At 41.1% G+C, this 27,680-nt stretch overlaps 1 protein-coding gene and 2 long non-coding RNA genes across 5 annotated transcripts; 1 reads left to right on the forward strand and 2 right to left on the reverse strand.

Moving 5' to 3' along the window:
- Window positions 1–1,747: 1,747 nt before the first annotated feature.
- Window positions 1,748–10,115, reverse strand: LOC147337525 (uncharacterized). The gene is made up of 5 exons (XR_015130971.1): window positions 8,966–10,115; window positions 6,437–6,570; window positions 4,438–4,574; window positions 3,895–3,967; window positions 1,748–3,547 (listed from the first exon to the last, which is right to left on the reverse strand). It is a non-coding gene; the product is annotated as an uncharacterized LOC147337525 (long non-coding RNA).
- Window positions 6,132–17,549, forward strand: LOC147337526 (uncharacterized). Its single transcript, XR_015130972.1, has 3 exons — window positions 6,132–6,273; window positions 6,447–6,485; window positions 13,626–17,549. It is a non-coding gene; the product is annotated as an uncharacterized LOC147337526 (long non-coding RNA).
- On the reverse strand, window positions 14,329–27,484 carry irf2b (interferon regulatory factor 2b). 3 transcript variants are annotated; one of them, XM_086305503.1, is made up of 9 exons: window positions 27,259–27,484; window positions 24,255–24,347; window positions 24,061–24,160; window positions 22,718–22,894; window positions 22,538–22,584; window positions 20,728–20,848; window positions 20,192–20,344; window positions 19,269–19,306; window positions 14,329–17,422 (listed from the first exon to the last, which is right to left on the reverse strand). In XM_086305503.1, exons 2-9 carry the CDS (start codon window positions 24,339–24,341, stop codon window positions 17,153–17,155), a joined length of 993 nt encoding a protein of 330 aa, XP_086161629.1. In that variant the 5' UTR covers window positions 24,342–24,347; window positions 27,259–27,484; the 3' UTR covers window positions 14,329–17,152. The 3 variants fall into 3 exon arrangements, with proteins under 3 accessions (XP_086161629.1, XP_086161610.1, XP_086161620.1); XM_086305484.1 differs by having other exon boundaries at window positions 20,728–20,851; XM_086305494.1 differs by lacking the exon at window positions 27,259–27,484 and adding an exon at window positions 27,123–27,200 and having other exon boundaries at window positions 20,728–20,851.
- Window positions 27,485–27,680: the final 196 nt, after the last annotated feature.

Here is a 27,680-nt window from a genome sequence, read left to right on the forward strand (position 1 = left end):
TCATGTTCAAGAAAACGGTTTGAGATCTTATCAGAGGTTCTTATTAATATTCTTTTTTATTAATAAGATTGTTGTTATCACTATCCTAAACATTATTATTACTATTGCTATCACTACTATTATCAGAAACAATATTTGTATTAGTACCTGTATCTAAATTTACACCTTAGCATATAATTGCATAATCTCTCTCTATATGGAATACTATATATAATATATAAATATACAATTATTATATATAGAACGCCATAACCAAGTGGCCGACATTGTACACAAAAACATCTGTATGGTCTGGAAGTCCTGAGGTCAAAATGGGAGACGCCACCAACAACAATGACTGAGCTTCGATCCTGTGGGACTTCCAGATACAGATGGACAAATTGGTGATCGCTAACCAACCGGACATAGTGGTGGACAAGCAGAGGAAGACAGCTACAGTGACAGATGTGGCAATACCGAATGACAGCAACATCAGGAAGTAGGAACATGAGAAGCTGGAGAAGTACCAAGGGATCAGAGAAGAGCTCGAGAAGATGTGGAGGGTTATTGCTGATTGTTGTGTAGCTGGGTGGGTTAGACCTAGACCGTTGTGGCAACATCCAGGAGCAGGTGTTGTAGGAAGGTAGGCCAGCTCACCAATATAGATTCAACAATTGACTAGCTCAGTAATAAACAGTCTCCCTGTTTAGGGTCTGGGAGCTTATTTCTCTTAGAGCTGACCCTTTTTCCTTGGGATCTGGGGGCAATCCAAAGCGATCTAAGTGATCTAGATCAGCATAGTTGTGCACTATATGCACACTACAACATGATAAAAATCAAAGAATGATTTCAAAGAATGAACAAGAACAGAGTCACTACTGGCCTGGCCATCAATTACCACTCCCTTACTGATGCAACATGGTACTCCTAATAACGATCATGCTGAGCCATCCTCATGGTCCAGTCTTACCTTTCTAGGTCTCACCCTCCCACCCCTTTTGTTTGTTTCTGTCACGGTCCTGGGTCAGTTTGGCCCAGCATTTTGAGTTTCTTATGTTTTGGTTTATTTTTGCATTATGGATTATTTCTTATTCTCTGCTGCTTTGATTATGATTATAAATATGTCTTATTCTTGGTGAGGGATTAGTTCTTATGTTCATGGTATTTCTCGGGATTATGAGTTATATGCAGTTTACTTTGTGATCCTGGGTTTATTATTGTATTAGTAGGTTTTGTTCAGTGTCAAGTCCGCCTCTCTGTCTAGCCCATGTCTTGGTAAAGTGTGGTTTCCTGTTTTATTGTGAAGGTCTGTGTCTTATGTTAGTGTGTCCAGCTTCGCTCTCCCTGTCTCATTAGCCCTGATCTCTCCCAGCTGTGTCTCCCTCCTGTCTTCCATTCCCTGATTACCTCCCTGTGTATATTAGCCCTGTGTTTTCCTGTGCTCAGTGCTGTGTCGTACCCTCAGATCCTGCCTGTATGGTCCAGTTTGTGTTTTCATGTTTGGTGGGCAATAAAGAGGTTTTCAGTTACATTTCCATCTCTGAGTCCTGCACTTGGATCCACATCTCCACCTGCATCCACACAGACCCCTGACAGTTTCCCTCCTCATCATTATTATCATCAGTGCTATTATTATTATCAGTAAATGGTAGTAGTAGTGATGTAAGCATCGATCAGAAGATGTGGACACCTAGTACCTTGTCTGGGATGCTTGGATCAGCCTGGAAAGAGAAACACTTTCCATTAAGGCTGAAATGCTTTTGACCTTAAGCAGCAAGTACACTGAAAGTTTCTATGAAACCAGAACTGTTTTCTGAACATAAAACTAAAGAATTTTGCACTGTTTAGTTCTCAAACTCACATAAAACCATTTTTTCTAACACTCTAAATGATTAGTGTCTCAGTCACAGAGCTTCATATTTGAGCAGAACTGAACATAACACACGTTATTCAAGGTGTTATTTAGTACCTGAAAGGTGAATCATATCGCCCTGTGGATGAAATCAGCCTTAAGGAAACAGCACTAAAAAAAGCCTATGTGACACCTGAATGCATAATACAATCCCTTCTTGCACCTGTGTATAACATCCAACACCCTCCGGGCAAATTACATATTTTGTTGATCATTGAAGTGAAAAGAGGTAAACCCCTGCAGCTCATCTTAAAATGTTAATGCACCCGTGTTTGGGATTTTTTTTTAGTGAACTTAAAACAACTTTGGCAGATGTGCTTGTAGCATGTATGCCAAGGGACTTTTATTCTGGATTTAGGAATCTAAAGAAATCTACCATGCTGACATACAGAACGCAGTGACCGACAATTTAATTAAAAAATAATACAAAGACATTAAGAGAAATACCCTTTTAAATTTTCATTTCTGAGAACAAAAAGACTGGAAAATCTGCATTCAGAAATGCATCAGTATATTTATTACATGTCTCATCGCTGTTTCACAAACTGTCATGAGACTGTGTTGAATGCTGAACACTGTCAGAGCTGCAAATGACCTCCAGCAGGACACTGGTGTGAATGACTGTCATCCAACAATCCCCATAGGATAGCAGAATTGGAGCTTTTTACAGATAAGAGCAGGTTCACCCTGAATACATGTTACAGACGTTAAAGGGTCTGCAGAAGCAGTGAAGAACATTATGCTGCCTGTAACTTTGACCTGACCGGTTTGGTGACGGGTTAGTCAGGGCTCCTGTGTCCTGCATGAAAGCAATCTTATTCTTTAGAACATCAACATCTTTGCTTTCCTAAACATTTTTTTCTAAATTTGCTATAAAATATATCTCAAATTAGACAATCTGTCTGCATTATTACACTATTACCAGAAACTACTAAATTTGATATAAACTTATCCACAGAGAATCCCAGACCTCCCTCTGCCCGGCCACCTCCTCCAGTTTAAACAGGGGAATTCCATCATGTCCCAGTCCTGGGGCATGCCCAGAACACCTCACCATGGAGGCATCCTTCTCAGATGCCCAAACCACCTCAACTGGCTCCTTTCGATGTGGACGAGTAGCAGCTCTACTCTGAGCCCCTCTTGAATGACTCTTCATCACGAAGGACTGATATCTTCACTGCAGCTGCCTCCTTGTGGGGCAGCAACTTATCCCTGATGCAGAGTGGGCACTCCACCCTTTTCCAGCTGAGGACCGTGGCCACAGATTTGGTAAATCTCATTCTTGCCACTCCACACTCAGCTATGAAACGCTGTGAGTGCTGGAGGCCACCACCTCATGGCTAATCAAGTCCAACAGGACCGCTCTTCAGCTTGATGGTGATTACCACCAACACAGCCACCAACCATCTTGCTGTAGCCTCAACATTGTCTTTTCCGACTAATGTCTCCAGCCTCCCTTAGAATGCTGTCGGGTTCTAGGTCTGTCCATCATGCTCCCCTGCCACCTGGTCTAACTTACCCCCAGCTGGAGATTAGTAGAAAACTCAGCTAACAACTGAGTATCTCTCAACCACACACACTAGTTCAGGCTCCCTACCCACCAGAGAGGTGACATTCAATGTCCCACTTGTCAGTCTAGACAGCCCTGAGCACCACCTGAAACACAATAATGTCATGAAAGCATATTTTTAAAAACTTTTCATTCTGATGATCTGCAGGACTCTCTAAACTAAGTTTGGTCTGCATTTCTTGAAAGATGATATCCCACAAACTGTTGTTTGTATTTACTCCAGTAAATTCTACAAGACATGCTGTGTAAATAAACAGCAACAGCATAGAGCGGTCATATCTCTAAGAAGAAGACAGGAAAAGATCAGTAAAGAAACAATTTCCTCAAACCAAAGCGCAGATGAAACTGGTTGATCTAAAGTATGATTAGTTCAGCATGATTAATATAAATGACACTGATTATTACTAATAAACTGGAAAACCAAAATACTTACCACTCAGTTGAAGTCTTTCTGTCCAACAGCTCCTTTTCTAGACTTGTAAGAGTTCGATTATATGTGGGGAGTGCTGTTCTCAAAGACAGTAAGAAGCAAGTAGGGGGAGAAAAAACAGGAAATTATTTAGAAGCTGATTTGGTCCTTAATGGCTGTGCAAGCATTATAAAAACACAGAAAGTCAATATAGACCTCATACAACCAAATTAGACTAGCACATATAGTAACAGGGACAGCCAGTATGAATGGGCTGGTATCCTTTTTAATAGCAATAATAATAACTGTATATAAATATAAAATCATCTTAGAACAGATTGCTTAAATGCTGGTGTGACGAAGTGCAGCAACAACACCAAATAGTAAAAACAAAAAAAGAAAAACACAGGATTTAGCTACATGGGCTTATTTTTCACAGCCCGTGCTCCGCAGCATCATCTGCCATTCATCTTCATAGAGCAGTGAGTGACAGGCGTCAGGCCACGCCCCTTGATTTGCTGAGGAAGGCACAAAAAAAAGTTTGAATAAAAGAAAACATTTACTCACCAAAATCAGTGTATATTACATCTAAGAATCACAGCAATGGCAACAATAATCTGTTAAACTGAAGCTTCTGCAGCTGCATCCAGGCTTGCTCAAAATATTCCAGAAAAACGATGTGCTCCACGCCCAAGCATGTTGATCTGTGCGAAGGGAGGAGGAAAGCAGTGACAAGGTATTTTCAAACCATATCATTTTATCCTTCTGCTACAGGGAGACTGCCTTTTGTCTGTTTTGCTGCAACATCTTTTAATAATGAAATAAAACAAATAAAAATGACCATTTTGTATGCTTTTATTTTAAATTTTGAGGGCATTTGTATGACTCTGTCTAGTTCTTTATTTTGTCTAAAAACAAAAATTGATGAACCTCTAATAATTTCAGTTGTACTGTACGCACAGCTGGGTGACTTGTTTGTAAGTTTTACATACAAAAGTCCAAAAATAATGAAAAAAAACCGTCAGATAATGAAGTAAATTATAAAATGTAGTAAAGCAACAATAGAAAGAGGCATGAAGGGGAGGCCAAAGGTTCAAGTAAAACAGGCTACCTGTGAGTTACTCTTTATCAGTACAGTATAGAGTAAATGTACTTAGTTAAGTACTTAATATTCCACCACTGAAAAACAAAATTTCATTTAATATTGTTGGTGTGATTTGGAGCTATGTAAAAAACTGAATTGAATTATGTTTTATAACTGCCTACTGACAGATCTATTTTTTCTTTCTGCTTTGCTGCACAACATCCTCTTTTATTCTCTACAAATCTCAGGACAGGCAAGACTGCATCCTGTTGCATTTACTGAAATCAAAAGCAGACTTTTGGGTTTGAGAGTCAATAAATCCATGAAAATGGCTCGGCCTGTAATGGGTTTCACAGCATCATGGACTGCAGTTTCTCAGATGACAACAGTGTACAGCTTAAAATCTATGATGTACCCATTTACATCAGCCAGTACAAAATACTTCAGCCCCGATTTTGTTGGTTTATCTCTCATTTACTGTTTGATTCCCAGCCTGGCCTTTGTAGCAACCATCCTCTCATATACAGAAATATTCTGCTTTGGATGATACAGGGATGTGCTTCTGGTCCTCATCATTTCCAGCAGAGGCCTGACCCGATGGAGACATTCATAAGACTCGCTGCCTTTTTTCTTTTCATTTTTGACATCTTCAGCCAAATTGCTCATGTCAATAATAAAACAAAACCACAGAAGGTGGAAACTCAGGTTTAGCAAAATTGTCATTTTCTGTTGTTTGCAAAATTCGTGACTTATTCCTGTTTAGATGGATCTGCTCCAGGTGAAGTTGGTTCCTCATCCAGGTTGTTCTGCCTTTTATAACTTAAATCGGATATTATAGTTGTAAGCTGCCCTAGAGCTCCCTCTAGTGGCTGCTTTGGGTTCGGTTACTTTGGGAAAGGAAAAAAATGAGAACGTGAAGAAGAAATAAAAGATGGCGGAAAGTGATACCGTAATGTTATCGTTCTAAGCTGATACGGGCCTTAAAATGTTGTTGCCTTGGACAAGATATGTCTGTAAGTATGAGTGTCGATAAAATAATTATTCTTTTGTTTTGTGTAAAAATGGTACGATAATTTGTACATTTGAAAGTTTTATCTTGTTAGCTTGCAGTAAGAGGGTAACAAGCTAGTTTACAATGTTAGTTAGCTAATACAGTATTTTGTACTTTAAGTTTTACGATGGTCAAAGAGAAGGCAATGGTCAGAGGCCATTCTTCAATAAATCAGCGCAAAAAGGAAAATAAGTCTGGTTATTGGAGCATCGTTATCTCGCTGTCTAGCTGGTGAAACTAAGAGACTCAGGGCGAGGACAGCATACAGGTCATTTTTCTCCTATGTGAACCTTCTGGAAGTTTTTCTCTGCCTTTCACTTTTTCTTGACATATTCTCTCAATAGTTCACTAAAAAATATTTCAAAATTCTGATGCTGCCACTTCTCCACTCCCGTCTCTCTCTCTCTGCTTCGTGTGTCATCAATACTTACCTGTGATTAGACCGTCGTTGCTTGTGCATTCCAGTGCTGCACCATAAAGGTAAAGGCTTGTCTTCTCAGCTTTCTGTAGAAATTTCTTCCTAGCCCAAATGTTTGATGAGTTATGGTAGGCAGAGTTTTCCCTTCTGTGTTCAGAAAAGAGTAACTTATGAATGATTTGTGCTATCATAAAGCACCACACATCCCCGTACAGCTCTGCTTCTCTTCTTTTCAAAACCGTTAACATTTTCTCCCTAGCATAAACGATGACGAAGTATTGGTCATTTAAAGAGTGCTTGTAAAATGGGCTCGCCAGCAGGCCCATGGTAAATAAAGGGTTAAGAAACCAAGTATGCTGGAAAATGCACCTGTTAGACATACTGTTTGTCTTTTTGTTTGTTTGTAAAGCACTTTCTGAATGAAGACAGTGTGGAAGAGACAAGATTTTACTTCTTTAAAAGTATGATCTTCAGACGCATTTAAAAAACAAGAAAGAGACAAAAAAATGTAATTTAAAGTTTTATTGAATAAATTTTAAAATATTTTGATCCAATGCAAAGCAAAGTTGTAACACAGAATGTCTCAGTGCAAAACAATCTACATTTAACCCCAAAAGGTTGATTCTGTTCATCTGGACGTAGCGTTTTCAGTGGGAGAAATGTTTTGTCACTCCCACTGAAAACGCTACGTCCAGATGAATAGAATCAACCTTTTTGGGATTTACCTACCTGGATAGCTGAGCATGCATCAACACAATCTATATTTAACGTATGCTAATTAGAGCTGGGCGATATGAGATTTTTTCATATCACGATATGTTTTTTTCATTTCAGGCGATAACGATATCTATCACGATATAAGCCAAATAACTATATTTGTAAGATTTAAATGTGCCGTTGCTCACAAGTAAAATGTGAAATAATCAGCAGCTTGTTTTTATTTAAATATTTATTTCCCATAATAAGTTCAACAGGGTAGATGTACTTAAGGAACATGAGACTTTTTCAGATAAATAAAGGCAAATATTGCAAACTACACAAAAGGCAGCCGCTAAAGCGTTTAAGTTTCAAAATAGAACAAACGAAACAGACTAAATTGTCAATTCCACTTAGAAACAAAATATTAATTCTAAAAATAAATCTTAGTTTGTTTTACAGAAGATCAGACAAAACTGACTAACTTTTGTCAATATCAAATAAACTGAGAACTAAAAGGAAATTCTCAATCTCTCCTTGTTGTATAGCTGAGCTTTTCAAACAGTTTTAACAGTTACTTTAGTCTGACAAAAGCCGAATGACGAATTAGCGCTTCCAGTCAGAGACTGAGGCTACGTCCACACGTACACGGGTATTTTTGAAAACGGAGATTTTCCGTTTTCGTTTTAAAAAATAATCCCGTCCACACGTAAAGGCAGAAATGAAGGAAAACGCTGCTATGAACATGCCAAAGCAGCAGGTGGCGCTAGATTCCTAACCGTGCAGAAATGTTGGCCAATCAGAAGTCTAGAAGCCTCGGTGGGAAAAAGTAAACAAAGCTGGGGCATAGAAGCTAGTGATGGGATTTCCGGCTCTTTCGGTTCGGCTCACTAAAAAGAGCCGGCTCTTTCGGCTCCGAACCGGCTCTTCAGGTTGTTTTGTTGCTTTAATTAATTTATTATTAACAGTATTATAAAATTATGCACAAAAGGAATTACTAACGTAAAAAAAGTGGTTTTATTTATATATGTTTATATATAAATATATGCGGTGGTCCCTAGAGACAAAACACGTACAAACTCCAAGACACATTTCTAGCATGAACTGAACTTCCAAAGCAGAGCTACTAGATCACTTAAATTACACAATTGAAAGCATGTGTGTATTGTTTGTGTATTTATACACAGGCACTCATATATATTCAAATAATTTTAAAAAAAATGTTCATTTACCTGTTACTACCACACAACAAATCCAGTCATTGGTACTTGCTGGCTTGTGTAGCCACTCGGTAACAAAAGTTCAACACTGCCCCCAGCATCCTGGAGCACTTCTGTTGTCTTTTGTACGTGTTTTGAGTTTTTATGTGCTTCTGAGTTTTTACGTGTTTTGGAGTTTGTATGTGTTTTTACGTGTTTTGGAGTTTTTACGTGTTTTGGAGTTTGTACGTGTTTTTACGTGTTTTAGAGTTTTTACGTGTTTTGGAGTTTGTACATGCTTCCGAGTTCGTACGTGATTTGAAGTTTGTATGTGCTTTATCTCTAGGGGCCACCGTAAATATACTTTTATTTATTCACTCCACATAAAATGTAATAAATAAATCATATAATACAAAAATCAACTATTCACATTTCAACTTTTAACTATTTAAATTTTCAGCTTTTTCCTTTTACAAATTTAAAGTGAAACAACACAAAACACTGCAAACCACAACACAATTAAATATAAATTAAAATATGAAAACAAAAAGAAACATGCACATTCTCTGTCAAATGGACCTGCATGAATAAACTTTCTGAATCCTTTATCATCTGCAACTGAAAATAGTTGTGGATGATTACTATACCTTTCTAATGTGACGTTGTTGTCCCTGGCTCTCTTTCTCTCTCTCCCCCTCTGGATCTGTTCCTGTGCTACTGAGTGTAACTACTGCCCCTCCCCCCTCTGCCCAGCGTAAAGCACAAGGCTCGCATGCTGAGTGAAGCAGAAAAAAAGTGCGAGAGAGAGGGTGAGAGAAAAAAAACAAAACAAAACACACGTGACGGCTCGCGATAAGGAGCCGGCTCGCGTCGTTCACGTCAAAGAGCCGGCTCTAAGAGCCATTTCGTTCGCGAACGACCCATCACTAATAGAAGCAGAACCGAGTCGTATGTGTGGAGGGACAGTAACTGTGTGTATATGTAAGCATTTAAACACTGCAGAGAGTAGAATTAACAGTAACAGTATTGTAGAAATCCATTTCACCGAAACAATAACGTGGCGCACAGTGTGACGCATGCACCAGTTTATTGTATTTCCAGACTTGCTTTCGGCACAATTTACAGTGCATGCTACTCTGTTTTTTGTCAGACTTGAAATAGCCGAAATACCTTCACACTACAGAACTTCTTTAGCTCTTCCGTTCGACAATCTCTCCGGCATTGGAACCATCATCTGTTTTCTCTTCGGTCACGCTCGGTTGATTTTTCTAGTCGGCACACTCATTTCCTCCATTACGTGCTGGCTCTATTACCCGCTGGCTGCTTCCCAAACAAACACAAGTGTGGCTTGGCACTTGTGCTGTACGTAACAAGTCACGTGACGTGACGCTGCGGCTGTGATTGGTTCGGCTCTGCGCTACTTAATTTGGATTGGCTGACCTTTTTTTTTTTTTTTTTTTTTTTTTAAGAGGACAAGAGCGGCGAGGTCTATCGCGATAGCTTAATTTCTCTATCGAGTAAAAGTTATATCGCGATACATATCGTTATCGTTCTATCGCCCAGCTCTAATGCTAATTAATGCTAAGAGCGTGTTTTTGATGTTGCAGATGGTAAACTGGTTCACTTTAAGTGTAAAAGAAGGACAAAAAGGTCCAAACAGCTGTTGTGGCCTTCTTTAAGCCAGAGCCTGTTCAAATGGACTGAGACAAAGTCTATAAAATTGTATAAACAGCACAACAACCCCAACCAGTCGCAGCAGATGGCCCCGCCCCTCCCTGTGCCTGGTTCTGCCGGAGGTTTCTTCCTGTTAAAAGGGAGTTTTTCCTTCCCACTGTCGCCAAAGTGCTTTCTCATAGGGGGTCATATGATTGTTGGAGTTTTTCTTTATTATTGGAGTGTCTTTGCCTTCCAATAATAAAGCATCTTCCAATAATAAAGCGTCTTGAGGCGACTGTTGTTGTGATTTGGTGCTATATACATGAAACATAAATCAAACATAATTCAGTTCAGTTTTATTGATATGGCGCCAAATCACATCAACACTATGGGTGGTTCACATCAAGTATCATTAGGATACACAGTTATGTGCATTATGAAGCCGTGCTAACCACTACAAAACTGCAGTATGCACATGTGTATCTGCAGCTTTTCCATCCTTTAGTCTGCTTCTATAGATTCTGTCTTAGCTAATTATAGGCCAATCTCCAACCTTCCTTTCATATCAAAAATCCTTGAAAGAGCAGTTGTCAAACAGCTAACAGATCATCTGCAGAGGAATGGCTTATTTGAAGAGTTTCAGTCAGGTTTCAGAGCTCATCACAGCACAGAAACAGCTTTAGTGAAGGTTACAAATGATCTTCTTATGGCCTCTGACAGTGGACTCATCTCTGTGCTTGTCCTGCTAGACCTTAGTGCAGCATTCAATACTGTTGACCATAATATCCTATTAGAGCGATTACAGCACGCTGTAGGTATTACAGGTACTGTGCTGCAGTGGTTTGTATCATATCTATCCAATAGACTCCAATTTGTGCATGTAAATGGAGAGTCCTCTTCACACACTGAGGTTAATTATGGAATTTCACAGGGTTTAGTGCTAGGACCAATTCTGTTTACATTATACATACTTCCCTTGGGCGACCGTGGCTCAGGGGGTTGGGAAGCGCATCTGTAACCAGAAGGTCGCCGGTTCGATCCCCGTACTCTCTGTCCTGGTCATTGTGTCCTTGGGCAAGACACTTCACCTACTGCCTACCATTTGCGCAACTTCTCTAAAATTAGAAATATCCTGTCTCAGATGGCCAGAGGGGCCGATGGCGCAATATGGCAGCCTCGCTTCTGTCAGTCTGCCCCAGGGCAGCTGTGGCTACAACTGTAGCTTGCCTCCACCAGTGTGTGAATGCGAGAGTGAATGAATAGTGGTATTGTAAAGCGCTTTGGGTGCCTTGAAAAGCGCTATATAAATCCAATCTATTATTATCATTAGAAGACATAGCATAAATTGTCACTGCTATGCTGATGACACCCAGCTTTGAAGCCAGGTAACACACATCAATTAGTTAAACTGCAGGAATGTCTTAAAGACATAAAGACCTGGATGGCCGCTAACTTTCTGCAAATTAATTCAGATCAAACTGAGGTTATTATACTCGGCCCTGAAAATCTTAGAAATATGATATCTAACCAGATTCTTACTCTGGATGGCATTACCTTGGCCTCCAGTAACGCTGTGAGGAACCTTGGAGTAATTTTTGACCAGGACATGTCCTTCAACGCACATATTAAACAAATATGTAAGACTGCTTTCCTCCATTTGCGCAACATTTCTAAAATTAGAAATATCCTGTCTCAGAGTGACGCTGAAAAACTAGTTCATGCATTTATTACTTCCAGGCTGGACTACTGTAATTCATTATTATCAGGATGTCCAAAAAACTCACTGAAAAGTCTTCAGCTAATCCAAAATGCTGCAGCAAGAGTGCTGACAGGGACTAGAAAGAGAGAGCATATTTCTCCTGTTTTGGCTTCCCTTCATTGGCTTCCTGTTAAATCCAGAATTGAATTCAAAATCCTGCTCCTCACATACAAGGTCTTAAATAATCAGGTCCCATTTTTGTTAATGACCTTGTAGTGCCATATCACCTTATTAGAGCACTTCGCTCTCGCACTGCAGGCTTACTTGTTGTTCCTAGAGTATTTAAAAGTAGAATGGGAGGGAGAGCCTTCAGTTTTCAGGCCCCTCTTCTGTGGAACCAGCTTCCAGTTTGGATTCGGGAGACAGACACTATCTCTACTTTCAAGATTAGGCTTCAAACTTTCCTTTTTGCTAAAGCATATAGTTAGGGCTGGACCAGGTGACCCTGAATCCTCCCTTAGTTATGCTGCAATAGATGTAGGCTGCCAGGGGATTCCCATGATGCATTGAGTTTTTCCTTTCCAGTCACCTTTCTCACTCACTATGTGTTAACAGACCTCTCTGCATTGAATCATATCTGTTATTAACCTCTGTCTCTCTTCCACAGCATGTCTTTTATCCTGTCTTCCTTCTCTCACCCCAACCAATCACAGCAGATGGCCGCCCCTCCCTGAGCCTGGTTCTGCTGGAGGTTTCTTCCTGTTAAAAGGGAGTTTTTCCTTCCCACTGTCGCCAAAGTGCTTGCTCATAGGGGGTCATATGATTGTTGGGGTTTTCTCTGTATCTATAAAGCGCCTTGAGGCGACTTTTCTTGTAATTTGACGCTATATAAATAAAATTGAATTGAACTTGAACACCAACCACTCACATTTTTAAAGAATGTGTCAAATAATAATAATAATAATGGATTGCATTTATATAGCGCTTTTCGGGGCCCTCAAAGCGCTTTACAATTCCACTATTCATTCACTCTCACACACTGGTGGAGGCAGCTACAGTTGTAGCCACAGCTGCCTGGGGCAGACTGACAGAAGCGAGGCTGCCATATTGCGCCATCGGCGCCCTCTGGCCATTACCAGTAGGCGGTAGGTTAAGTGTCTTGCCCAAGGACACAACGACCAAGACTGTCCGAGCCGGGGCTTGAACCGGCAACCTTCCGATTACAAGATGAACACCCAACTCTTGAGCCACGATCGCCCTAACAGCAGAGTCCACTACACCTCTGCACTGAGTTAACAATTATAGTTTTTCTTGCTTTGAGCTGCTGGGAGAGTTTTCCTAAAACTTCATGCTAATATTTCTAGGCTGTTCCATGAGCTCTCTGAGAGACCTGTGTGAATAAAAGCCCCAGTTTGTTAGCTGTCTATATTGTGGAGGGTTTTGCTGAGGGGTGTGTTTATGTTATCTACAGGATGGCAGAAAACTGACTTTTCAGACTGTTCACAATATTTATGTAAATCTGTGGCTGATTTAAAAAAAAAAAAGCCCATCATTAGAACCTTTGATCTAATGTCCCAATAAAGAAACTAAAGGAAATAAAGGAGAGAATTTTGAGCCTGGTTTTATCCAGTTCACGTGAAAATATTTCAGCAGATAAAGGAGCCTGTTTAAATGTCACTTTTCAGAAAAACTTTACAAATGTTGAGGTAGGCTCAAGATTTTTGCACAGTACTGTGGAGGTTTTTACTGAAAGCCTTTGTGTAAGAGAAATACAGCTGCTGTTCTGCCTTTGAACAGCAGGTGGCATCCGTGCGTAATCATAGTGGTGTGTTTTCCTTCCTATGATGACGCAGCACAAACATTTACATGTTATGTGAACACATACACAGTTTTTATGACTTTTGATTTTAGTTATTTGCTTTTGGTTAATATTTTGCTTCTCTTCATTACAGGGAATCTAATCTGGTTTTGCTGAGAGCAAAGAATGAGCTACTGCACAGCTGAAGTGAATTCCTTCTGTTGCCTCTTCTGAAGAAAAGCAAGAGCAGCAGAGCTGTGCAGACACAGAGCAGCTGGTGAAATAAGGCCTGTGGATACACAACACTAAAGGCCTGTTTACTATAAAGGAATGCGGTTAGCAGTTGTCAGGGTGACTGGCCGGCCATGAAGCGAGGTCTCGGAAACAAACAGGAAGTAAAATGAGAACTGAGAACTGCAACTGAAACTGAAAGGGCAGTTAGTGCTCTGGCTCAACTGAATGAGCTGTGTGTGTAAAACAAAGCAAACATCTGCTGCTCTGACAAAAAAGCCTAAACCGCAACACACAGAGTATTTTCCACTCAGAACACACTCTGCCTGTTACTCGGATGCAGTCATTGCATGTCCCTACTTGCACAAGTCAGCAGCAAAGCTTTAATTCTTATCTCAGAAGCTGAGCTCGGAGCCAACTTTGGCTCTGCCTTTTTTTGGTTACTGAGGAAAGTCCTCACTTTCAGAGAACTTTGTTTTTACTGGACGCTCTTATCTTAACAGCAATACATATTTACAGGGCCTGTGTCTGGGAAGCTGTAAAAACTGGACTCTGAGCTCTGTGATAAACTTTCAGCAGTTTAAATTTCTTTTACAGGTCGTGAATGAGGCCAAACAGCCTATATAAATACAAAAAAAGTTTTTATTCAGATTTACGTGGTGATTCACATGAAGTCATAATGTACAGACAAGAAACAGTGGTGACAGGTTGTGGTGAAAGCCTCTTTGCTGCATTGCAAGAAGCAGAACAATGATCTGGGTTTTTTTCCTTTCTTTCTCTCGTTTGAACTCACGGTTGCCCTTTATGGTAATAAGCTAAGTGCAAAAGAATAAGACACACCCCTGCTTTGAGTTATCAGTGGCTCTGAATCACATGAAAGCATAAAAATAAACAAACGAAAAGATTAGCAAAACGCACGATACCATGCCATCAACACTCATTGCTGACTTTTTGGTTGTAACGACATTGCGAGAGCAGAAATAAACACGACAGAAAAGTGCACTTTGGGTACTTAAACCTGGTCAGGTTGTTGTTTTGTTTTTGTTAAGGCAATACAAAAAAGGGAAGTGATGTCAGACCAGAAGACAAACTGGAGCTAGAGAATGGAAAGATCACTATAAAAACAGCAGTCCAGTTAATATGGCACATTCACATGTCTCAAACAATTCATCGCGACTGCTATGCATCTTTATTCTGCCTTTGAAGGTTGCGACCAAATGGCTGAAAATTACAATTTTAAAAACCCACAAGGTTCAAAATAAAAAAACATGTTTGTTATGGCTGTAGGAAAAAAAGAGAGTGATAAGTAGTAATAAAAGGCTTTAAATGTCACCCTTGAACTGAAGACTGTCACTGTGAGTTTGTGGCGCTCTGGCAATAAAGGCACATCAAAGATTTGCTATCGAGGAAGCCCAGAGCTCTGTGATTCAGCGAGAACCATAAATAAATTCACCACGATCGTTAATGTGCGTCCAGTGTTAAAATTCTCCAGGAGTTTGGTTTAGAAAATAAAAAGCATAACAAGTCACCTACTTTCCCTACTGTTTTCCTACTTGAGCTCTGCTGAGCTGTGCTTTAGCCTGCTAGCTGCCAACACATCTTGCACACTGAAAACATACTCCCCGCAGCCTGCGAGTCAGGGGCTGGTGATTCTCCACGGGACTTGATATAAACAGCTGGGATTGCAGTTCATCCTTCTGTCGACTTTTTGCATTCCAGCAGCTCGGAGTCATTGTGTTACAGGTTGTGGGGAGTACGATGTGCAGACTACTGTTAACGCAGTCAGGCTAGTGTTGGGCATCACAGGAAAACAGGACGGAGCTGAGCACTGGAATGCTGAGGAGGTCATTCACTCAGCTTAATAGGCTCGTGTTCAGCTCCATCTTTTTATCCTTGTACTCTATGAGTAACTTGGCATGATTCATAGTTTAATTCATAGATTAAAATAATCTTTTCTCTTGGTGCAGCCCCTCAGTTTATGCTCTTTCTTCTGATCGGCTGCATAAAAACAAAAGCTGGGATCGATGGGTGGTTGGTCGCTCTAAGATGACCACGTCAGGGCAATCTTCCTATGATTTGTACTTAACAGGTCTGCTTTAAGAAACTCCTCCAACACAAGGAATTTAAACCTTTGCAGTGCCGACCACTTCCTCATCCCTCCATGCTTCCTGTGGCAGTGCTACCTGCCTCCCTGCATGTGTCAGCAGCAGGCTAAAGCACACATAGTTTGAATCCAGCTACGCTATCAAAAGGCACACGCAATCAATAACAGCTATCCCACCCCTACACCCCACTCTCACAGTCACACACCCCAACACACATGTACACAACAGTGCTGTCTGTAAGGTGCTGAAGCAGCGTGCAGGCATACACAAGAATCAGCTATTTACATTATTAATACCAGTAGGGAGAGGTGTGTGTGTGTGTGTGTGTGTGTGTGTGTGTGTGTGTGTGTGTGTGTGTGTGTGTGTGTGTGTGTTGGTGAGTACTTTGTCCTGAGACAGACAGACAGACACACGCCTGCAGGGCCTCACGATGATTGTCGTCCTCTACACAGATAAAAACAGGCCTGTGATTGACGCCTGCTTCGCCAAAACAGAAGAATTTTTGAGTCACTGCTTATGAACACAAGTGGTCTAACCATGTGTCCCCAGCAGAGCCTTTCACGGCAACACTTGAGCTCACACTGTGTAAGATAAGGACATGATAATGACTGTTGACTGGAAACTGTGCACATCTTAAAATCACAACACAGCGGATGAATAAGATGATGCAAACATAAAGACTTTACTTGGGCATGGCGCCCATTTGGCTACATATTTTAGCTTTTTAAATTTTTATTTATTTATTTACCATTTTTGCTTCGTGCTTGGCAGGCATCCTGCCCTCAAACACCAGCTCCACTCTCTTGGAGTTAACGGACTTTAAACAAAGAACAAACCTATTCATATACACAATAAAATCTTGAAGAACTTCTGAGAAGTAAAAGCTAATTTTGCTTTCAAAGGTAAAAGTAGTGAAATTCCTTCACTGGCGTTTACTCAAGTGTTACCACGAAGCAGCGGGGAAAACCATCAACCAGCGACACACAGTGTCCATGGCTGAGCACATGGTGTTTTGCAGTGGTATGCTACGGTGCACTTGCTCCTAAATTTGATACTGCACATAGGTCTGCAAGTCCTCCACACATTGAAGTTAATTTTTACATCAGGAAGACGTGCAGGAAGTAGAAAGTGACCTTAAGTGCTCATCACTTTGTGCACAAGTCAATGATTTCCTCAAATGAAAGGAAAGAAAACAGAGAAAATGTTGGCCCAGACAGATATTAGGAAAAATCTAATTTTTGGAGGTTTGTCCCTTTTTAGGCCCCACATGGCTCTGACGGAGAAAACAAACATTTTCTGTCTTTCATATGGACTGGATGCAGTGATGCTACTCCCACGTGTTAGGTCAAGAGGAAGTGATGTCAGAGGTTTTCATAATGACACTCGCGCGCACTTCATGTGTGTGAGTGCCTGGCGTGGACACGAGAGAGTTCTGGTTGTAGGTCGGCGTCCAGCCATCGGTGTGGTAGCTGATGAGCGGGGAAGGGTCTCGTGTGCTCGTCACCTTGAAGTTGGGCTTGGTTGTACTGACAAACGTCGCCATGCCAGGAAGAGAACACGGGGGAATCCTGAGAACTGATGTGCTGTAGTCCCGCCTCCAGGCAGCACCGATACCCTGGAAGACAAAAGAAGAAGGTGATGTAGAAATATGATGATAATTTTTTGGAGATTTAAGAAATAATGTAAAAGGCAAACACCTACAACGCTCTATATTACAAGTTTGTCTGTGAAGGTTCTCAGTCACCCAGGTCATCGTAGTCTAAGGAGCTTGCAAAGAAAAGCATCTGGACTTCTGTAAGTTGCTTGAACACGTTTCACCTCTAATCCCAGAAGCTTCTTCAGTTGGAACGTCAAATTGTGGAGAGTCCCAGATTTAAGCCCTGTGGGAGTGGCCTCCCTAGAGGGACATGGACCCCCTAATGATCTTCTACCTAATCACACAAGCCAAAAAGGAAATCACATGACAGGGTGGAGCTAGGTTTCACAGCAGGTTCACCTGAAACCATGGCCCATTGTGACCTCCACCCGTTTTCACACCTTGGTTCGTGTGATTAGGTGGAGGATCAATAGGGGGTCCATGTCCCTCTTGGTGGGACACTCCCACAGGCCTTAAATCTGGGACTCTTCCACCATTTGACCAATTTAAAGAAGTCCAGAGGCTTTTCTTTCCAAGCTCCTTAGCCTGCTTTACATGTCACACATTCATATAATATCGGGGCTGCTGTAGCTGAGGAGACAGAGCAGGTCATCTAACAGCTGGAAGGTTGGTGGTTTGATCCCTGGCTCCTCCAGCTTGCATGTCAGAGTATTCTTGGGCAAGATACTGAGCCCCAAGTTGCTATTTGATGCGAGTGTGAATGTTTGATAGAAAGCACTTAGACCTAGTAAGAAGGGCTGAAGTAGAGTACCATTTATCAAACAGCACTCTATTGTATGCACTTGCTGTGCCTCACATAAATTACAATTAGCACTTAACCTGACATGCATGTTTTTGGGCTGTGGGAACAAGCCGGAATACCTGCTGCAAACCCACAGAAAGGCTCGAGTTGGGATTTGAACCACGAGCCTCATTGTTGTGAGGTGACATTGCTAATACCAACGCTTCCTGCTGTATTTATTGCTACAAAGGTTAAACATGAAACCATTGAAAATGTGACCTGTCTGGGAGTGTGTGCGTATGATTACGCATGCACATGACAAGTAAGACATATGGACTGTGTGGCTGTCACGTACAGGCCTGCAAACAGGTGATTTTACGAAGCCTGTTATAAATAATGTGTTTGGTTCTCAAAGGAGCATAAATTTGTTTCGTGTGATTAGAAAATAAACCTTAAGTCTTGTGACAGAAATCTGCTGGTTTGGTTTAGTTATTAATCTTTTACTGTTATTTTTTCTTTATTTGTTTTTGTTCTGTTTTATTCTTCAACTGTCTGACTTTATATAAAAAGGTTCCATATTATTGTGAGCCAAAACACATGTGTAGGTATTTGTGTGTGTGTGTGTGTGTGTGTGTGTGTGTGTGTGTGTGTGTGTGTGTGTGTGTGTGTGTGTGTAGATTAGACTACAAAAGACAGCTTCATATCAAACTGTTAATATTTGAAAGCAGTAGTTCCTGACAAGACCCTCCCTTTTCTCACTCTCACTTAACATTACAGGAACATTACGCACACGCACGCACACACACACACACACACACACACACACACACACACACACACACACACACACACACACACACACACACACACATAACAGGACTCTTGTGGTCTGGTAGGCAAACTTCACCTGGAGCTTTAAACTCAAAGCGGTGCTCAGAGAAGTAGCCACACGTGCACACACACAATCACACGCCTTGTTCAAGCCGTACGGTTGAAACAGGTAAAAACCTGTTTATCTGAAAATCAGACCGGTTAATGATTCAGTTATTACTCTCTCCCCTGTACGTATAATCAGATACTAACCTCTTTGATGTTTTCTGTATCACTTTCTGTGTCGCTGCCTGTTCAAAAAGAGACATGCACACAACTATTACTCCCTCTTACGTCACACACATCAAAGGGAAAAACATGCAGAAAAATTACGTTCAGTTAAAACCATGATTTACAGCAGAAAACCAAACTGACTACGCCAGCATCCGCCAGTACTGTTCTCAAGAAAACAAGGGATACATGAATGACGTCCATTTGCACCCTGACTCATAAAGTAATGGTGCAATTTAAGAAACACGAGAAAGAAATAAGAAGCAGAAAAAGGAAGATGAAGACTCTGATAGTCCACTACAAACTGAAAGAGGCAGCTCTGCCTGAACGACTGACTGGGGGAAGAAAAAACGATAGCTACACATACACAGAAAAGAGGGTGCTGATGAAATGAGTAATGGCAAATCAGTGAGGCTCAAGTACAATAACCTCACAGCCCCACACATAATAATCACAGTTAGAGATCTGTTTAACAGGAGCAGGTTTTCCTCCTCTCTACAGCTGGATGAGCAGCTTTGCCTTGTTAGTTCTCTACAGGTAGGGCGTAGGAAAGATGCTGGTGGATGTTGAAACCTAAGACAGTGCTCTGACTGGTATCAGCAGGTCACCAGGTCACAGTTTCGATATTTCACAAGTTGATGGAGGCACAGAGCAAGTGTCATTTAAAGAGAGAGAAAAAACAACTGATCTGATCTTGACACCAAGATAATGCCACCGCTCTTCACTCTACAGAGCGTGCTCTGTGTCTGCATTCGTAGCGCTGCTCTAAAAAAGGTTACTATGTGGTCAAAGCTCCTTTGAATAACTACACAGCGGACACTCCTACGAGCCTGCTCCACCCTAACTAACGTATTTATGTTTCTCCTTGTAACAAAATGTGGCGAGGTGCAGTTGTGTTGTCTTACCGCCGCACATAGACACAGGAGAGATCTGCAGCGGGTACGGGTGGGAGGAGCTAACAGTCTGCTCCTCATTCTCAGTGGTCACCTCGATTGTTTGACAGACAAATGGCAGCTGCTCACTGGTGATCACATGGTCTTCAGCTTGACTGTGGATCACTGAGGATGGACAGAGAAGAGTCAGGATGAGTGGGTTCATAATCCTTTGTATCTGTAATGACCTTATATGTGAGTAAAGTACACCAATGTCTCCTCTCCAAGCACTTGTCTTAGTGAAAAGTTGTAGTTGGTGTGACGACAATCAAACTTTAAAAAGTTAAATGATACTGAGTGGAGAAAGGGAGGGTTTCGTCATTGCATAATGTGCGTGTTCACGCTTCTTGTATTTCTCCTTCTGATGCAACACCCTCAGGCCTGCCACTGTGTTACAAACCTGACTCATCTGCTTAGTCATTGTAAGCACAGGTCAAAAGCAAACAGGTAGCACATACACACAAATGGGATAAAGGTAATGGAAAAAAAGAGAGACGGTGGTGTGATACCTGACACACTGTCTGTCACTGTCAGCTCCACTGACTCCATCTTGATTGTTTCATGTTTGGTGTAGTCAACAGGTCCAGCATCAGCTTCAAGAAGACTGTTGTCTGGAGATGGAGAGCTGACCTTCTGGTTTCAAGAAGGAAAAACGATTTTTAAATGATGGACGATCAAAGTCTAAAGACACTTTATTTCCATAACAAAGAGCTGACGTCAGTAATCAAAATAAGCGGTAAGACAACACGCCAAACACCTGACCATACAGCAGAGAAAGAAGAAAAAACAATAAGCCAAGACATACAACTGATTAAAAAAAACTATATATAAAGTTAATGCTACAGTGGGCACATTTTTAAGCATTAAATGGTTTTTTGCTCGTGTCTAAACAGAAAATAAGCCTTTCCCTGACTTTCAGCTATCTCACACTGACTGCTGTTTGAAAGATGCTGGATGGGTTTTCCGCTACAGTCCCAGAGTGCCTTGCCTCTGCTCCCAGCATTAACAGTGAGATTAGAAATGGAGTCACAGTTAAACAGACAAGCTCCACACAACAGTTAGTAAACAATTTGTCCACATCAGTGGTTATACTAATGTTAGCCAGAAGAAAGCCAGTTGTATCTACTGAAACTAGTCAAGAAAATCATATCATGTCATCATGTTGCAGGTTTCCCAGCACTGCCATTGGCAAAAATACATTGAATGGAAAAGCTTATCTGATCAGCTAACTTGATCCAAAATACAAACTTGCATCACACTGAGTATGTGGTACTGGCTGCTCTGTCATGCATATGTTGGCTTCATTGTCATTTGTGGTGGGAAAAAAGACCATCAACACAACGCTGAGTACAGTTGAGTGTTTTAAACACTGTCTGCAGAGTTTGAGTCTATAAAGGAGATATCTACATCACATCTATTCATACACATCAGAAATCCCAAAGGTTGTACCAGGAATATAATAACTTTAATAAACTCTAACTGCCTTGAGCCAGCAAAGAGATGATATGTGTACTTTAAAAAATGAAGGGATTTATAAACAGCTTTGTTAGAAACGAGCTGCCCTGACAGAGAGCATACTCAGACACAGCCTGATATCTGCATCAATTCTGCTATAAAAACACATTTTGCCAAAATATACTGAGCTAACCAACCCCACCACATTAAACAAGTGCACGGCTTCCTTTTTTTTCTTATTCAAATTTCCTGTTCCAAAGCAAACAGCTTGACCCTGTGATGTTCTGCTATATCTGATTTTTTTGACTCCTATTTCTAAGCTCGTTCTTTCAGAAAGTGAGAATAAAAATGCCTGAACAGATTTTCTTAAAAATGTTTTTCTCCAAGTAAAGCTTCAAGATCCACCTATTCAGCAGCAGTTACCGGTCGGACTTCTGACAGGCAGAACAGAATTCCGGTGAGTGTGTGGTACCACACCTTTTTTTCCTGGTAAATTTCTCTGTCATGTGTGGAACTGAGCAACAGTTGATTGTTCAAAGTAAGATAAAATGGCAGGTCGCCAGCTCAAAGGCTGCGTGTCATTTCCAGAAGTGTTTTCTTTGCCTTGGCAGGAAAAAGCGCTCACAACACTTCTTAGTAAACCATTTCTGTCATACCAAACGTGTTACCAAACCAGCCAGGAGGAAAAGCTGCTTATCAGCTGCAGGTTAAAGTTTGAAATAACTAAGTGAATCCTGAAGAAACATGATTGTTCTAACATGCTGCTGGTCGCCAGCACTGCTCCAGGATCTCTATCTTTGCTGTTTCATTCCTCTACATCCTACTGTAGCATTGATGTGATCTCCATCCCGTACGTTTATCTACCTCTTTATTTCCTTTGGACTTTCTCTCCTTGTCTGCCTTCTTCTTTCCTAGAAAAAAAAAGAAAAAAAAACATTCAACTGAGTTTCCAGTAACCTCAAACAACAAAAATGAGGAAACAATTGAGTTTCGAGGCAGAATGATAAAACTGAAAGAATTTATGACGACAGCAGCAGCACTCACCTTTCTTGGCATTTCTCTCTGAGGAGGAGAGCATCTTATAAACTCTGAAGGCATTGGTTCCCTTTTTGATGCTTTTGTCCTTTACCTCCTCGATGTCTGGCAGGCTGTTCATGGCACAGCGAAAATTAGCCTTCCATGTCTTTGGATCAGGACGGTCTACACCTGGCTGGTATTTACCTGATTCAGACACAAGAAGGAAAAAAATCACTAATTTGTCTTTTTGTGGTGGATTTCAGAGAACAGCTTCATCACTATGGAGGCGATCATTTCTCAGCTAACCAGTGTTACCAGTATGCATACTGACTCTTGTTGACTCTATAATATTAGCTACAAAGACTCTACTTGGTTAGTTTTTGCTGTTTAATTTTACAGCAGCTGGTATTATGTGACATGTTCACTTCAAGTCAGATCATAGTGAAAAAACAAGGAAAATATATTTCTTTGTCTTATTACATAAACTCATTTAATATGATACAATTAGACCATTTATTGGTCAAACTAACTATTGCAATCAAGTACAGGCACCACCAACAAGACTGCAGCTGCTTTTAGCTCGATCTGTAATAAAGTAGCATTTCTCTCAGTGGAAAAATTAACCTGAAATATTTAAACAATGTAACAATTTCCCTAATATTATCCACCAATGAGGTCATGTGACTGGTTTGCTTTGTTTGTTAGCAGGATTACTCCGAGGTGAGGGTTTACGCAGCTTAGCAGTGATTAACGTTTGATCTGGATCTGGGAATTTTTAGAGGGGTTCTTTACCACCAAGGAGCAAAAGTTGGACATTTTACATCATATGTTCTCACATACCAACCAAACTGAAATGTAAAAAGCGATTGGGAGACATCATCTGACAGTCTTCAAACGTCCTTCTAGCAAAGATTACACAGATTATGTTTTCTCATTTACTGCTGTAGCAAAGCAGTGGGGATTACCCTTACACAGACATTGTGTGCTTCCTAACAAAGTTACCTGAGAGCAGGTACTCAAGCTGTTCAGCACAGAGCCAGCACACGTGGTGTTTACATCAGGTGAAAAATATGGAGTCAAACAAATGCAAAAGGATCTCATTATTTTAGGGACGGTAAACAAACAAGAATTTCCTGATGTTACTGTTCTCCGTTTAAGTGAAGCTCAACTTGGATCCTTTTTGAATGTTACTGACTGGGGTTAGCAACGAAGAGGAACACTACTCCCAGTGATATCGAAATGAGGCATTTTATAAATCAAAACTCTCTGAACTTAGTCACAGAAGTGTTTCAGTGTGTAGCAGGCATGAAAATCAGAACCGCTAAAAAGGAGAAGCAGCAGCAGAGGCTGCAGTTAAATCTGTGCAATACCCGTGTGTATGGCCCATCTCATGAAGAGCGGAGCATCTTTCTCCAGGTCCCAGCCATGACGGGCAGCGTGCATCCAAGGAATCTGGAAGATCCTCTTCTCCTACAAACAATTTACATTGTTTACATCATCTTGAATTTCAGTGTGTGTGTGTGTGTGTGTGTGTGTGTGTGTGTGTGTGTGAGACAACACTCACTTTGTTAAGCCATTTCAGCCCTGGAATCTGACAGGATTCGATTTGTTCCTGTAACCAGGGTCTCATCCTCATTCGTTCTACTGGCATTGCGGTCTGTGAAGTCACACACACAGAAACGTTATTATGAATGTGTGAGCACTGGTATTGATACTGGGATTCAAAGATGTTTTTTTACACATTATAGCATATTGTAGCAACTTTAAAAAAAATAACAGAAATGCTGTAATACGTGATCTGCCGTGATGCTCACTGTGCAAGAACACTTAAAAAATCTTGTTTCACACAGGATGAACGGAGCGGCTGCACCGAGCCAACGACAAACAAGAACGATTCTGAACCATGAATCACCCAGAGCTACTCAAGTAGAGCTGGAAATTAGCATAGCAGCCCCCCACTGATGTTTTTTCCCCATTCATAGTCATCATTTCAGAGTGAGGTGTGGAACACAGTTGAATCAGATCTGTTTGTGCTTGTAAAGATAAAACTCTTGGCCAGGCTCTTTAATGTGTTCGCAAATAACAGCAGCCATAAAACACGATTCATAAATAAAAATGTCAGCTCATGTTTGTAGCTCTACACTCAGCCTCACACTGTTCCAGAGAACGACACCTGAAATGAAACAACAATGGACCAAGAGGAAAAAATGAACACAGAGCTCATAACCGTCCCAGAAAACTTTAGCCCACCCATGTCGCTACATTTGATTTAAGGGCAGAGTGATGATCTCTGCACACAAACCTGATCAAAGTCCAGTCAGGCAGACACTCCCTGCCAGCGCAGTGCTTCCCCAACAGGTTAAACAAGGTGAAACAGCACAGCATCAAATCCAAAATATCCCACTAGGCTGAGCCTTTCAGCTGTCTCTGTCTTTCAGAGTCTGCTCAGTGAAAGCTCACAATATCACTACAGAAAACACAAGCTGAAAAAGATACAAGGAGTGCAGCACAAATGGCACACATGGGCAAAACACAGGGCCCACGTCCCAATTCAACACAGCCCCTGGTGCCCAAAAATGAAAACTAAACAACCCACGCAAATATCAATAAGAGACAGCTTTGTGTCACCAAATCTCAACGCAAATGACTTCAGCAAACACAAACTGATATTTCACCTTTAAAGTCCTATCAGCGCACTAAGCTCTCAGTGGTTTGCACACCTGAAGCATCTTTGACTTGCTCACTGTTAACAACCCAGTCAAGCTGCCATCAGGTGCAGGGCAAACGCTCCTACAAGCAGATCCAAGTATGCTGCGGGTGCTTCAGTTACTGCTGACCTGAGATCAGTTACACCTGTGCATGCAGCATTCAAAAACAAACTCAAAACCTTTTTTGTTTGCACAGGCTTACACTTGTTTACTTTAAAGCACTGTAATCCTACATGTTTTTATCTTATACATGAAGCACATTAAGTTTACATATGATAAAATGTGCCATTGCTGTTTAACTCAGATGCAACAGGGGGCGCTGCACCGATCACTGTGCAAACAAACTGTGCTGTGCGCTTCAAAAGCAGACTTTGCTGGTCTTGGAAAGACAGACAACCGTCTCAGGTGTTCCCAGCAGACTACATGACACACAGCATCAGTTAGAAATCATTCACACAGGTTACTTACAGTCACACTAGCGACTCAGGACAAGAAATTTATTTATTTATTCACAGATAAGACAGCTCATTAGTTCATATATAGTAAAAACGACCCAGGTATCTCTTCATCCTGATTTATCACCCAAGTTCTGACCGCAGCTTACTTCACACGTTAAAAGCAGCACGCTCACATTCACAAATACGAGCATTTGTTTGTTCTTAAATTACGTCTGTGGATATTAATATTTTATTAATATTTTCATCATTCACAGACATGCAGTTTAACTACAGATATACTTGTAAAAACTTACAGTTTTATTTCAGAGTATGTGACGCTGACAGAAGACATTTTCTAACAGAAAGACAATTGAAGGGAAAAAAAGACCCAGATCTATTTTAACGCATTCGCCAAATTCACTTAACTCAGCACGATGTCATGTTTCCGCTCCGTTTTTCAGAGAGACAGACTGCATCTAAGTCCTCTGAGAGAACAGCACATGTGTGAATACATTTCAATAAGCAGATGTTTAATAGGTGGAAGGGGGAATCATCACAGCGGGACTTTAGGGTTAAATGAATGCGGTTAAACCGTTGACGCAAACTATACTGATTTCTGACCAACATGTCATCACAGTGCGTGGCACTATGTGTGCTTTCTTCTGTTTTTTACTAATTGCACAATGAGGAACATTTGCTGCTGATAATGCGGAAAAATTGGATCAAGAAGAGTTGAAATATGTATTTACACTGTGTACATAACGGTGTCTACACAAATATAGTCCAACTGTACATTTAAAAATATAACATTCAATATTATAACATCAATACTACTTTTTAAATTATTAATAGTATTAGTATTATTATTTCTTCAGTGTATAGCACATTTATTTTTATACTGCTAAACATGGTAAGTTACCTGTCACGGAGTGCAGACAATATAACACTTGTAGTGTTTTCAGTGTAAATAACACGCACTAAGACCTGAATACTGTTCACGGCTCAGTCCCGCTGCTACTCACATTATAACACGGTAAATACACACAGTTACAAACAGATAAACACTGTACACTTCAAAGAGCGGGAGGATGCTAGCAAATATTAACAATTCCAGGTAAACAGCCACATCAGCGCTGACTTTCCAACGTTAGTAACGTGTTTGTTCTGGAGTCGAGTCTGCTTTAGCAGCAGGGGTCAAGTCAGAAGTTTATCGCGCCCTGTGTGTCTACCGCCTGCCACCGAGCTGACCCAAAACAACGAAGTCAAAAGTGAAAATAAATCCCATACCGAGTCATGAAACGCGGAGACAAACTGCAGAACTACTTTCACTTGAGCTAGGGATCCGTCATGTCGCCCTGTAGGAAGTCAGTGTGGCCAGGGGAGCGCAAGGCAGCGACGTTAATATGCGGAAATAAGATGTTACCTGTTAGATTTGGACGGCCTCGGGCTCCACAGTCCCGCTGTCGGAATAAGAAGAGCAGCCAAAGCCGGACAGATTAACGTGTTCGAGGTTTTAAGTGGAAAAGGGAAAGTGTGGTCGTCGTTTATTTCTGTTTCTGCATTCAGACCGAAAGCAAAACAACGGCCGCTTCGGGAAGTGGGGGCCAGAGCTGGAAATCCCCCTCCTGCTCTCGTGCTCTCGCTTTGGGTCGGTCTCGAGCGTCGTGAAGTCTCGCGTGCGCTCGCACACGCCAAAGCGAAGATGGCTCACTCCGTTGTGTTTTGGGGTTTTTAATTATCTTTTTTACCATTCACCTTGCCACGCCACTGCAAAACACCAACATTAAATCACTGCACGACTAGGCTACATATACATAGCTCAGTGACTAGTACCTGAATACATGT

This window comes from Aulonocara sp. 'chitande type north' Nkhata Bay, linkage group LG2 (assembly GCF_057382095.1).
Source record: "Aulonocara sp. 'chitande type north' Nkhata Bay isolate Kocher_YH1m ecotype deep benthic linkage group LG2, A_spYH_male_GT1.1, whole genome shotgun sequence".
In the NCBI taxonomy this organism is placed as follows: domain Eukaryota; kingdom Metazoa; phylum Chordata; class Actinopteri; order Cichliformes; family Cichlidae; genus Aulonocara; species Aulonocara sp. 'chitande type north' Nkhata Bay.

What these genes read in the sequence shown, in the direction of transcription:
- irf2b (XM_086305484.1), bottom strand. Translation starts at nt 24,341, where the DNA reads ATGCCAGTAGAACGAATGAGGATGAGACCCTGGTTACAGGAACAAATC. An exon ending in GGCTGAAATGGCTTAACAAA is followed by an intron (nt 24,161 to 24,254) that starts GTGAGTGTTGTC and finishes AATTGTTTGTAG; the next exon opens with GAGAAGAGGATCTTCCAGAT. An exon ending in AGTGACAGACAGTGTGTCAG is followed by an intron (nt 20,345 to 20,727) that starts GTATCACACCAC and finishes GTCCATCCTCAG; the next exon opens with TGATCCACAGTCAAGCTGAA.